General features: G+C 47.9%; 1 protein-coding gene across 1 annotated transcript in view; it reads left to right on the top strand.

Annotated features, from left to right (window-relative positions):
- The window catches only part of LOC309835915 (guanylate cyclase soluble subunit beta-2-like), a gene marked incomplete at both ends in the record, with an annotated part of 63,924 nt that overhangs the window by 37,947 nt on the left and 13,463 nt on the right, over positions 1 to 12,514 (top strand). Inside the window, 1 exon segment of the mRNA XM_082675632.1 lies at positions 7,007 to 7,094. Coding sequence (XP_082531758.1) covers positions 7,007 to 7,094 — 88 coding nt within the window.

Genomic DNA, 12,514 nt, shown 5'->3' with positions numbered 1-12,514 from the left:
TGGCTTCAGGATGGCCCAGCCATGTTTGCGTCAGATCCTCTGAGCCCCACCTGAACAGGTTTCTGATTGTTGGGTGTGATTAGCGGAGTTGTGAACAAGGAATAGCTCACACGCTGGGGGTGAATGGGAAACCGTGTCCCGTGAGCTGGAGGCCTGGGGAAATGAGGACAAAGCCAGCTGGGCCGTGGGCCTCAGGCGAGCCCCCCAGACCCAGACCCACTGAATCAGGAAGTGCATTTACGGCTTCTGCAGGTGCTCTGAGTTCCAGTTCGCCAGGCTTCTTCTTATCACTGATTCTGCCTTGAGGGATTCGTGTCACCTGCCCCCAGGGCCTGTCTTTTCCTTTTCATCCTGGTTGAGGTCCCAGTTCTCCTGGGTTTCTAGCTACATCTGATAACGTCCTGCTTAGCTCTGAGGTAGGTGAGGGCTGCCCCAACTCTCATCTCCAGTCCTGGGCCCCTCTGTGGGCGTCATCCTGGGAAAGGGTTCCCATCAGGCACCACTAGTCTGGCAGGACTCCCTCCAAAGGTCAGGCTGTTGGGTCTCGATACCTCAGAGACCAGCCTGTTTCCCAACGTCAGGACGCCAGTCGAGGCTTTCCTCACCGATCAACCCCACCAGGCTGTCACCTGCTGGCCAGGCCTGCGACTGCTCCGCAGGGGCACGCATTTCCCTCTGACTGGGCTCCAGCGCCATGCCTCCCTCTCCCTGGGAGAACCCTGGCTCCTGAAGACTCCCCTGGGGCCTGGGCAGTCCGTGGAGCTGCAGGGGCGAGGCGCGACCCACAGAGCCCTCTATGAGGGCAGCTGAGACGGACCGCCCTCCTCAGCCCTCTCTGCCGGGGTCGCCGGGAAGCCCAGCCAGCGCCCGCCCGCGGGGCGGCAGGAACCTCTCCAGCCGGACCCAGGCCTGCAGGCTCCACCCAGGACCTCATTTGCACTTCAATAACACGCTTTTCTTTCACTCCGCTCTGTATCTGGGTGTTAGATGTGTCAGTGGAGAGACTCCCCAGCGCAATTAAACGGGAGTATTGAGCCGGAGAGAAATCATGTGTTTGACTCGGATATTTAAGCAACCACCTTTCAGTATTGACTAAAAAATTGGCCTTCCAGCTGTCCCTGCTGGCAGGCTCTTCTGGCATCTCTTCAGACCCCTGTTAATGTGTTTTTCAAATTTCAACTTGCTTCAACTTGTCTCCAAGCTGATTCCCCCAACGATTATCATAATGGGTTCCAGGCTGACCCGCATACGGCGCTTAGGCAGGCAGCCCGGGCTCCTCCCTGGAGGCGACTCCTCCCCATAAATCACAGGCCGTGGGTGTCCACTTGCTGGGTTCACGGCAGGTTAAGTCAGCTCGGAGGACTTCTTACAACAATTCCTAATCGTTCTGGAGAACTTCAGTGCTGAGGGTCTCTCTCCTGACTGAGTTTAAGCAGCGTGCCTGCTGGGGAACTTGCCGATTCCCTTCATATTTTACTCACTCTTCCCAACAGGAAGAACTTTCCCACCCCCATGGGTAATTCTTGGATGGGTTTGTGGTCACTTAATTGCCAGGGTCCTTGCCCCTGGCTTTACAGAGTCTTGACGATACAAGTGCCTTTCCCAGACGTGTCCAACGAGCTGAGATCCAGCTGGTTTGGAGCCCGGCTGCGGAACCTGGGCCCTCGTTCTCGGCTCCAAAGCTTTTCAACAGCTTTTCTGAGGCCTTCATAAGCATGGCTGTCAAACTTTCCCAGTCTCTTCTACTTGGGGCTGATGAATGGCATAGCCAATTTTAACCTCAGGCTTTCTAGAAGTTGACCTGTTAACCCAGCAGCGTTCCATAGAAGGAAGATCCTGGGAGGTGTAAATGAACTCTTTACAAATCAGCAGGTAAATACTGGAGGAACATGCGACTTCTGGGTAAAGTCACTGGTTGTCAGCTTTGGTATCATTGGCCGGGATGTGGCATCAGAGCTGTGGGTGGGAGGCAGCCGTGGGTGGGAGGGCATCAGAATCACCCGTGGTTGACAGTACAGGTGGCGGGGCCTGTGCAGAGAGTGACTCAGCAGGTCCAGAAAAGGGTTTGTTCCGCTCTGGTTGGTCAGCCACCTCCACGGGGCAGTCGGATGAGCTGCTGGGCTCAGGAACCGTTGTCATAGTGGAAGGAGCATTGGCCCTTCATCAGAATTCCTGGGCCTGCATCCAGGTCCTGATATCCAGTCACCAGCTGTGTCACTTGGGGTGAGCCTCAGCCTCTTCGCTTCATTTTTCTCATCCTGAAGGCACAGGTGATAGAGTGCCTGCTTTACGAGGGAGGTGGCTTTGAGGAACATATGAGATACTGTGTATCATCCGAAAGCTGTAAAGTGCTGAAGACAGGTCAGGTGTGCCGACTGCTTAATCACTTAGGGACCCTATTGTTGAGAATTCATTCACTTAACAAATATGTGAGGCTTGGCACAAAACTCTAAGTGGTGCTACAGGGGTTAAAAATATAATACTGGTTTGCTGCACACAGGAGCTTTAGATCAGCAGGCAGAAGGAGAGCCACAGGCAAGGTGAGCGCAGGGTGTTACAGGGCTGACAGCGAGCACAGGTGAGGCTGGAGACACACCGAGGACTTGAAAGACTCTTAGAGGACGTGCAAGTGACGGCAGGAATGGGCATGGCAAGGATGTGGCCTCTGCTCTGGTCCCTGGAGAATGCAGGGGCTTCTGGAAGCTGGAGATGTAGTTCCTCCAGGGCATGGCCTCTTTTGCCCATGGACAGAAATAGGAAGCAAGGGGGTGGGTGATCCTAGAATGGCAACCCCTCCCCCAAGTGTGGAGACTCCATTGAACCCTTTTCATCACTAGGATAAAATTCTCTCACTGATGGTGTCTCCCTCCACAAATATTTCTAGCATCCATGGCTCCTTTCTCTGTTCACACCCATGAACACTATGGTGCGGTCAGCCTGCCCTCCCCCCAGAGCAGGTCGATTTATTGGAAAATTAACCCTGATGGAACCAAGCAGGAGGAGATAAGGTGCTCCTTACATGTGGAGACCCCGCAGAGTAAAGGCCGGAGCAGGGCAGGGTGGGAGTTACGGGTGGGGTGGGACAGAAAGGCCAGCAACCGTCCCTGTGCTGGGAAGGACCGGGACAGGGTACTGGGGAGACCCGACAGAGTCTGACTTCAGGCTCCAGCCAAGCCCCCTCCCCACTGGGGGAGAATCAGTACTGAAACCAAGTTGTGATTTCCCATATCTGATTCTATCTAGGAGGTTAGAAACAGATGCAGAAATGCAGACAAGGAATTATTTTAATTGCAAAAGTAAGAATCCCTTCTTGTAACCCCAAATCCTATCATATCCTTTATGACCACAGAGCCCTGCCTGTAACGTCCAGGCGATGACCCAAATCCCATGTATATTCCCCAAGACAACAGCGTTCTCCCAGACTCCACCTTGCTATCACTTATGCACTGCTCCCCCCCCTCCCCCCGGCCAAGTTCACATTTGACAACATAGCATGTGTGATGGCTGTTTTCCAAACAGGGGAAGATTTCTTCTGCTACCACTCTTTTCATTTAATCCATTCTTAATCTACATTGAAATGGGTTTCTGTGCTGCTTTTAATTATTTATTGGGCTGTGTTAGTTTGCTCAACTAAGGATTGTTTATTCATTTACGTTATAGAAGGAATTATTATTTTTTATAACCAGAAAGTGCAGATAAACCGAAAGAAGAAAACAAAAGCACCTGTTAATTCCATCACCCAGAGAGGCTGTTGTTAAAATTTTGGTGCCCATCCTCCCAGACTTGTGTGTGAGGGTATGTGTGTACATGTGTACTTTTTGTTACAGAATTGGGATTATCACATATACTGTTTGGTAAATTAGCAGGTGATGAATTTGTTTCCTTTAAACATTTAAAACATTTCAAAACACATTTCGAGTTTTATAAAAAAAAAATAATGTGCTTGAAATGGTACACTTATTTCCCATGGTGCTACACACCAAAAGCCACATTTACTTTGTATCAAATGAAACCCCAATTATCTTGTACTTCTGCACATTTGCATCCATTTCTGATGACCCTGATATTCTGAAGTTGCCTCTGAATTTTCCAAGAAGGACTAACCGAGTTCAATTTAGCTTTGGTATTTAGATTATTCCTGGTGGCTAGATATTAGTAATCCATGGAAGATGTACATTGTAATTCTCAATTAGTCAGAAAACGTAATTAGCCAGAATGCTGCATTTCCTGACTCTGCCCGATAATGAGCATTAAACTGTAGCAAAATGATGCTCCTAATAGGCAGTCCTCAGGGGCTGTGAGCAGTGGGTCTCATGGGAGCAAAAGACGATGAATGAGAATTTATCTCAAGTAAACAAGGAAATTCTTCCACCATCTGGATTGTGGAATTGCACTGGGGTAAAATGTCAAATATATATGTGTAGAAATTCCAAGAGAGTCTTGCAATTCCATGTTGACCAAGTCTCGTTTGAATTGTCAGGCAGCATGAACTCAAAATTTGGCCTGTCCAGCTTTCAGTAGGCCATCTCAGTTCTTTCCCCAACACAATCCTAGCTGGTCGTCTTTCTCTCACTATTAATCAGGGGATTTTTTCTCAAGGAGAGAAAGGGGAGAGTTTCATAGGAGTGAAATGGGAGTAGATATGGAGGAGGACCACGGTTAAGACACAAGTGAGAAAATGAGACACGGCCAGGTTAGAAGAGAGAAAATTGTGCTGTGGATGCAAGAGAACGGAATCAGCGGTGAAAAGCTAAGTTGAAAAATTTTTTGAGAAGAGAAATTGGAAGAAAAACATGAAGAGGTGTTGCATAAAGGGGAGACTGAGAGATTTGTGAAATATTATTTCCTAGTGTTGAGTTTACGTCCAAAATTTTTTGTGAGAGGTTAAACCAGAAAATAGATTATTCATCCTGGTTACAAAGAAATCTTGGTGCCGTCTGGAAGCAGGAGCACATCAGAAACAGAGCCTGACTGTCGATAGGTAAAGAGACAGTTTTCTTTGCTATATTCCCTCTTTTTATTTTTATTTTTTTTTAAAGCAACTCCAACTCCTTCTTGTTCAGTTTTTTATTTTTATTAGGGTAACCCCTACTTGGGGTACAAAGACAAACCAAATAACTTCTGTGATCACAGTACTACTTTGTGGAGATTTTCTCTCATAGGTTCTTATAACATTTCTGTGAGCTGAGTAGGAGACGGATGTATGGTCTAGTATCCTGTTACATCTGGAGGAGCTGAGGCACAGGGAGACACTAGATGGGGAGGCTGAACCCTTTTCTGATGCTGATGGGCAAACTGGAGGTAGTACTACTTTTTCTCAGTAGAAAAAAACCCTACATTCCCATCTGTAATCAGTTCCTTTTTCCTTTGTTTGCGATGGTGCCAAAACAAAACTGAACTCAGACTTTTCAAACATACTGTCCTTATCATTTATCCTGAATGTTTCCATTTTTGAAAAATTCAATTCCTTTTTAAATTATAATAGGGCTTACATCTCAAAGAAAAACAATACTGCAATGAACTCTGTAATTCAAAGTGAAAGGGATAAAGGGTATTTGGAAAAAGACTAGTAGTGAATTAGCAAAAAAACAAAACCAAAATCCCACCCCATATGGGAATAATCTATTTCCAAAGAGCATAAAATACTGCTGAGCAGGAGTCAGTCTTTTGCATGTGTTTGGAGTGGGGTGGGATGTGCCACGATGCGCAAATGAACCTGTAGTTAATGAAAACTCCACTTAGCCAGCTCCCGTCGAAACCCATACCTTATACAAATGCCACATCTGAGGGGTTTATGAACCTTGTCAGTTTAGCCCCAACTTCTGCACGAGCAAAATACTCCATATGAATCATCACCCAGAGTTGCCCCAGTGACATGGTTCTAGATCCGCCAAATTCTCACCTCATCCTGGGCCTGAGCCTGGGAGAGACTGGGGAAAGGTCCAGTAGCCCACGTTTTTCCACATGTGTCATCAATTATGTTCATTAGTGACCAGTCCGTTAGCAAATTGAACTTGCCTCCATCTGATTGTTTTGTGCTAAAAATTACCCATTGCTTTTAGGATCTTAAAACAGAGGTAATCACTGATCCAGGTTCAGGAGGAAGGGAGGTGCTAACAGCCCCTAATGTCAAAGGAAGTCATTCATTCGTTTGGGGACAGAAGGTTGGAGACGAAGCCCCGCCTGCATTTCCTAATTTTTAGAACTCTGGAGCTTCAAATCAAATATGGGAGCCTCTCTGAACTTGAGCGTCTCTGGAACAATGATTAGTGTAAAAAAAAAAAAAGAGACAGAGAAATGGGAATATAGATTACTTTAAAATCTTCGATGCTGACCTCTCCAAATGAAAGTGCAGGGTGAGCAGGAGATGTGTCTCTACCCAGCCTCCTTGTTTCCATTCCTTCCGAGTCCCGCTACCTCCCTCCTCGTTGTGGCTCACAGACCCAGGTTCTTTTTCGGTGCCTTCCCCATGGGCTTCTTCCCATACTTAGAAATAAGAATTGGCTTCTTTGAGTTTGTGCTGTGTGTGGGGCATTGTGTACTCACTTTGTAGAAGGCATCTAATTTAATTATCACGGCAACCCTGGGAGGAGGGTATAATCGTTATTTCCCCACTTTTCAGATGAGGACAAACGAGGCCCAGAGAGGTTAGTGATGAACCATGGCAGCACTGGGTCTGAACCCTGTGTGTATGGATGCTCAGACCTCGTAGACAGTCACAGGGCAGCAGGTATGGAGGCTCAATGCTGTTATGTGAGTTAGGCACGAGTAAAGATTTGGTAAGTGACCAACAAGATGACACAGCCTCAGACAAAAGATGTAACAAGGCAGATAGGTCTGAATGGACCTTTGTGGCCTCAGCTATGAAGATGTTCTCTTGCTCAGGAGGTAGCAAAGTAAGCCCATGGTGTCCACTCTGTTCCCTGGGGCTGGGATCAGACAGAGCCCCTGACCCGGGACCAGTCTGAGGCCTGACTGTTCGGCTCACCCCTCTGTCTTGTTTCAGCTTCTGACCAGTTGGCACCCGGAGGGAGTCCAGTGGAGGGACAGGAATCCGTGGAGGCAGCTGACGGACAGTGGTCTTCAGCTCAAAGGTACATCGCTTTCCTAATGACATGCTGCTGTCTGGTTTCTGTGCTTTGTTGTGACAGGGAAACACGAACCCCTCGGGTTAATTTTTCCCCTGCTCAGTGTAATGGCAGCAAAGAAAAGTAACTTCATTTCTCAGCTCAAGACTTCTTAAGCTGCATCTCTTCCTCATTGTCCCTTTGAGAATAAAGGTCTAGAAATGAAACACAATCCTGACAAGTTTGGAAAATGTGCTTTCACAGTCTCAGTTCAAAGCCAACCCCGATACTTGGAGACGTTGGGTCTTGTTTGTTCTCGTGGATGAGAAGTTGGGCTGTAGGGCCTCCTTCTGTTTTCTTCTGACGGGAGTGAACGGCTCTCCTGCTCTCATCACTGTGGTTCGACTGAGTCTTTGCCTTGGAGCAGAAGCCCCAGTGGCTGACTTCGGAGGACACCCTGACCTCAGAGCTGGCCATGGGCAATGTCTTATTCTAAATGATGATGGGAGAGAGGAGGAAGAAAGAGCCCCAGACCCCGCAGTTTATAAATCGCCCCAGAGCACAGCCGGGATGTGAAAGGCACTCAGCCAGGGATTGTGAAAGGAAATCATTTTCATTCCCAGCCCTGGGAATTATGTGAAGCGATAGAACAAAAGCCGCATTCCCCAGAGATTTTCTGAAAGTAAAATGGAGGAGAAAATGTGAAAATCGCCGGAAGGGCAGAGTTAGGAAAGATTGGGAAATTAGGCAGAGTGCCGCCAGCCACCAGGTCCCTTGGCCGGCTGCCTTCAGACTCAGAAGGCCCCTCTACTGCTTCTTCCTGCGGCATGGGGACATCTGGGCAGTGGCGAGTGGCGAGTGCTGGAAATGCTCTCAGAGGCCTGGGGTCAGGGGCAAGGGGCGGCAGAGAAGCGGTCTGGTGGTCTAGCATCTGCACTTGGTGATGGTGAAAAAATAAGTATTTTTTTAACCTATGTAAGAAGGAAAATCTGAAGGGCACACGTAATTTTGTGATTCATTCTTGCTGGGACCTTACTTGTCCCAAGAGGCGTTAACTGTCTTCAGCAGTTCCTAGGAGGGCAGATTTGACTGTCGGCTGCCAATCTCAGGAGGAGGAGGGGAAGGGAAGGCGGAAAGAGCTGAATTCTTTGCTCTGCTGTCCTTCCAGACAACAGCTGTGTCTTGTGTCTAGAAATAGGTGGTGTGGCCCGTAGTTCAGAAGGGCCAGAACAAGCCAGGATTAGACTGAATGCAATCTCCAGAGATGTGGGTTCTTGGCCAGCCTCTGCTGCTTGATGTCTTGGTATCTCAATTTTACCACCTGTAAAATGGGGTTAGTGACAGCTGCGCCACCCATTTCACTGCCTCACAGTGAAATACAGGAGCACAAAGATGCTCTTGATATTTACAACAATAGTAACTACTAACATTTATAGATAACCAAATTCTAGGCACTGGCCTTGCATGCATGTGACACGTTACTTCTGCTCTTGGCAACAACCCCATGATAAGACAATGTTTCCAGTCCCTAACTGACAGATGAGGAAACAAACTCAGGGAGATTTAGTAGCCCAAGATCACACCCCTGGCGCTGGCAAATAGCCTAAGCAGAAGACGTGCTGTTCAACATTACGACAACATCAAAAAAGTCAGGGCAGCCTGGACGTGTGGACCCTGGAGCCAGGTAGAGCCCGGTTTGAATCCTGGCTCTACCATTTGGCAGCTGTGTGTGTTGGGGAAAGTTGCTTATCATCTCTGTGTCTGAATGTTCCTTCTGTAAAATGGGGATAATCAGAGGACCTGCCTTGAAGGGGTGTCATGAGGATTGCGTGACATATACACAAAGCCCTTAGAAGAGTTACGGACGCTTAGTAATCCCTCTGTGAATGTGATTTTTTTTAATGCTCCAGTTAAGTGGTCTTACTGCTAAAGTGGGGCTAAGGAAAGATGATCCAGCTCGCGATTCCTGTTACTTTCCCTGTGTGCTTTCTTTTCAAAATCCTTTAGCTCAGCGGTGAGGGAGGAAAGCCAGCCCAGACAGAACTAGGAGCAGTTAGGTGGTAGCACTGCCTGAGGGATGAAGAGCAAAACGGTTGCCTGGTGGAGTAGTGGCTTTTTGTTTTGTTTTTGGAAGGAGAAAAGCAGGAGCCTGTGGCCCCAGCTCCCAGCTGGCAGCTTCCTTGACCCTGATAGAATATGCCAGTTTAATGCTCAGCTCTACCGAAGATGCCAGAAATGGCGAGGCAGGTGCCCCAGCCCTGGTTGAAAATGGAGAGGATTTTGTTCCATGTTTATTAGGATCAAAATAATCTTTTCCAGCTGTAATTGAATGACTACATCGTGCATTTGGCATCCCCCTGGAGCCTACTATTTATTCTTTGGAGTAAACACTGGTGGAGACAAACTTCAGGTGCCCAGGGAGACCTAGCCAGGCCGACAACGTGCTCCGTGAGCCCCCGGCACTCCCGAGGGAGCATTCGTTCTGGGACACACCTCTCTGGGTGGGAGCCCTCGGGAGCCTCAGTGCCAAGCTGGGGTGTGTACACACTCACTCAGAGGGCAGATTAGCTCATGGTACTCCTGCACACTGCCGGCCTCCACCAGTGCTGTGTGCTGACACCAACATCTGGTGGTCCGCCCCAGGTGCATCAGTCCAAGGTCTGGCTGTCACTCCAGATCACAGACTTTTGTTTATGAGCAGTGAATGCTCTGCTCAGCAGGGAAGGCGGAGTGACGCTGGGATGAGCCTCCTCTCAGCCTTAGGTCCTCGGAGGTCCCCTCCCACACTTACAACCTGTTAGGTTCGTTTTACCCAGGAACTCTGTCTGGCTCCAGTGCCTTCCTCAGGGCACAGGCCAGGGGCACAGAAGACTGGGATCCAAGCAGATGGCTGGTGCGGCTTCCGACCTGGTCCAGCAGGCCAAGGACTATTACAAACACCCTGGCCTCCAGCCCACGGAGAGAGGCGGATATTTTCATTAGTAAGAATTTGAAAACACCATCCACCGTCCTTCCCCAAGGAGCGCAGAGCTTAATCCCATGGCTTCTTAACCCATCTCCCAGCCTCTTATACACGAAGCCTCTGTGGACAAGTTGGTGGACATGGGCTGAGTCCCTCCCACCTCCCGGACCTCCCTCGGCATGGCTCTCCCCTTCGTGGGCATCTGAGCCTGGCTGTCCGATGCCTTGCCTGGCCAGGGGCTTGTGTCTCACCCTCCTTTGGGCTCTGACCAGCTTGTTCTTAATGACAACCTGACTTCCCCGCCCTTTCTTTTTCACCCCTTTTTCTTTTCCAACTTTCCTTCAGCTCAAGTTGTGTGTGAGAGAAAGAAGGAGAATCATGTGCCTGGCTGAGGCATGAGATCATTTTTCTCCCCTCTTAGCATGCTCGCTGTCTGCTGGTCGGGGTTACTGGAAGAAAGCGGGAAAGCTCCGTTTCCACAGAGAGCCATCTGGCTCCACCAGACTCACGCTGATGCTAATCTGTTGGTTTCTTTTTCTTTAGTCTTTTCTTTTTCTTTCTTTCTTTTCTTTTTTTTTTTTTTTTTTTTTTGTTCCCATGGAACACTTCATCTGCAGCTGTAAACTCAGACCTGGTCCATCTGAAGGCAAGCATTCATCTGGTGCACATTTATTATGGCATCAGGCACCCCTCCGCCTCCATCCCCTTGTAGGTGTCAGGACATCATTGTGATCACTGGTGGGTCTATGTAGTTGTAATGTCAGGGCTGTACTTTCAAATGGAAATTAGGCAATTATGTTCCACATGGAGAAATCTGACAGATGCAGAGGTTTTACACCACTGGCTGTGTCACGGGGACAAAGGCAGCCAGCGCTCCCAGGGGAGGGTTAAATAAATAGAATATGTTTCAAGAGCACAGAGAAATCCAGGAATAATTAACTGCGTGATGAGAGTTCATAGATCCTGTGGCTGTTTAACTTCAAAACGTGATAATGATATGTCAACGAACTGCTTAACTCATCCTTGTAAAGGTGGCATCAGAAAACCTGTTACAGTGTACAATTCAAACAGAGGTGGGCGCTGCTCTGCGCATCTGTTTTCCGGTTTCCAAATGCGAAGCCTCAGAGTATTTTCTCTTGTTTCACTTCCCCCGCATGGAGGGCTCCAGTTGGCTGAAGGAGAAGAGGGGCTGGTCATAGCCTGGTATCTACCTGATAGAGCAGTTTCCAGTCAACAGGCAGTGTTAGGTACATAGGTGCTCATGTGGGAAACTATGGTGGTGATACTGTCGTGGGTGCTATCGGTCCAGTACTTGTTATAGGCCAGGCATCAGCCACGTGCTGTAGTCCTGCACGTGTGAGGTAAGTGCCATGATTATCCACATTTTATAGATGGGGAAACAGGTGCAGAGGTAAGAACTGGGCCCTGCCCAACTCTGGTCTTAGCTCTTGGCCACCAGGTTGCACCCTCCTAATGTTCAACCGATGCATACTAGCTCGTGCACCCTTATAAAGCACCTACATCAGATGCATATAGTTGGAGTGAACTCAACAGGAGAGATGTAAAAAAACGTTAAAACTGAATTTTTCACCTAAACTATCCAGCTGTTTAAACAAATGGTTAGTTTGGAGCCTGCAACATGCAGTAAGGTTCACTCAGTGTGTCCCAGACTGGATTGGAATGAACCCATATTACCAAAAAGTAAAGTGCCCTCAGATCCTGGCCATTGCTCTTTTCTGTCCTGGAGGAGAAAACTCAGAGTGGGCTTTGGTCCATGGCTGTGGACTTTGCAGCCCCTGAATTTTCCTCCGATGTCATGGCCTTGGATTAGGCTAGGCTGATGCCAGTGGGAACTGAGAAAAAGGAAAGACATCTTTTATATAAGACACTTTTTAAACTAAGCATATGATAAAATAAATAAAATAGATTTATGTAGGAATCTCTAATGCTTTCTCAGATCAACAAATGCCAATGAGGCCCCACTGTAGAGAGAATACATTAATCAAACAAAGCGGGGGGTGTCAGGAACCGTCTACTAATTTGCCAGCGACTAATAAACACCACTCTGAACATGACTTGTTTTATCTTATTCAAGGGTGGAAAAACTTTTAAGGAGATTCAAAATCATTTAGAGCATCAGCTTCGTCTTACGTTAGGAAAAAATTAAGTTTCTGCTTACGGAAAAATCAGTTTGACTTTTTTCATCTCTATTGAACACATTTGTTTGGAAATACCGTTATAAACTTGCATTGCAAGAATGAAAAACATCATTAAAGTATCTTCTTCAATAAAGACCTGAATTGAAAAGGATTGAAAACACTAGTGACAAACACAAAGGAGACCGAAGTCACAAATCGCTCAAGGATGGATCACTCAGGCACTCAACAAAGCAACAAGAACATCACCCCGTGGGCGGGACCAGCCAGACTGAATCACACCCCATCACAGCAAGGCCTTGTTCCATAGAGACCAAGCACTAATGAAC

This window comes from Grampus griseus, assembly GCF_964374135.1.
Source record: "Grampus griseus genome assembly, chromosome: 18".
Classification (NCBI taxonomy): domain Eukaryota; kingdom Metazoa; phylum Chordata; class Mammalia; order Artiodactyla; family Delphinidae; genus Grampus; species Grampus griseus.
Note: the sequence above shows the minus strand (reverse complement) of the source record. Positions and strands in the feature narration are given on the sequence as shown.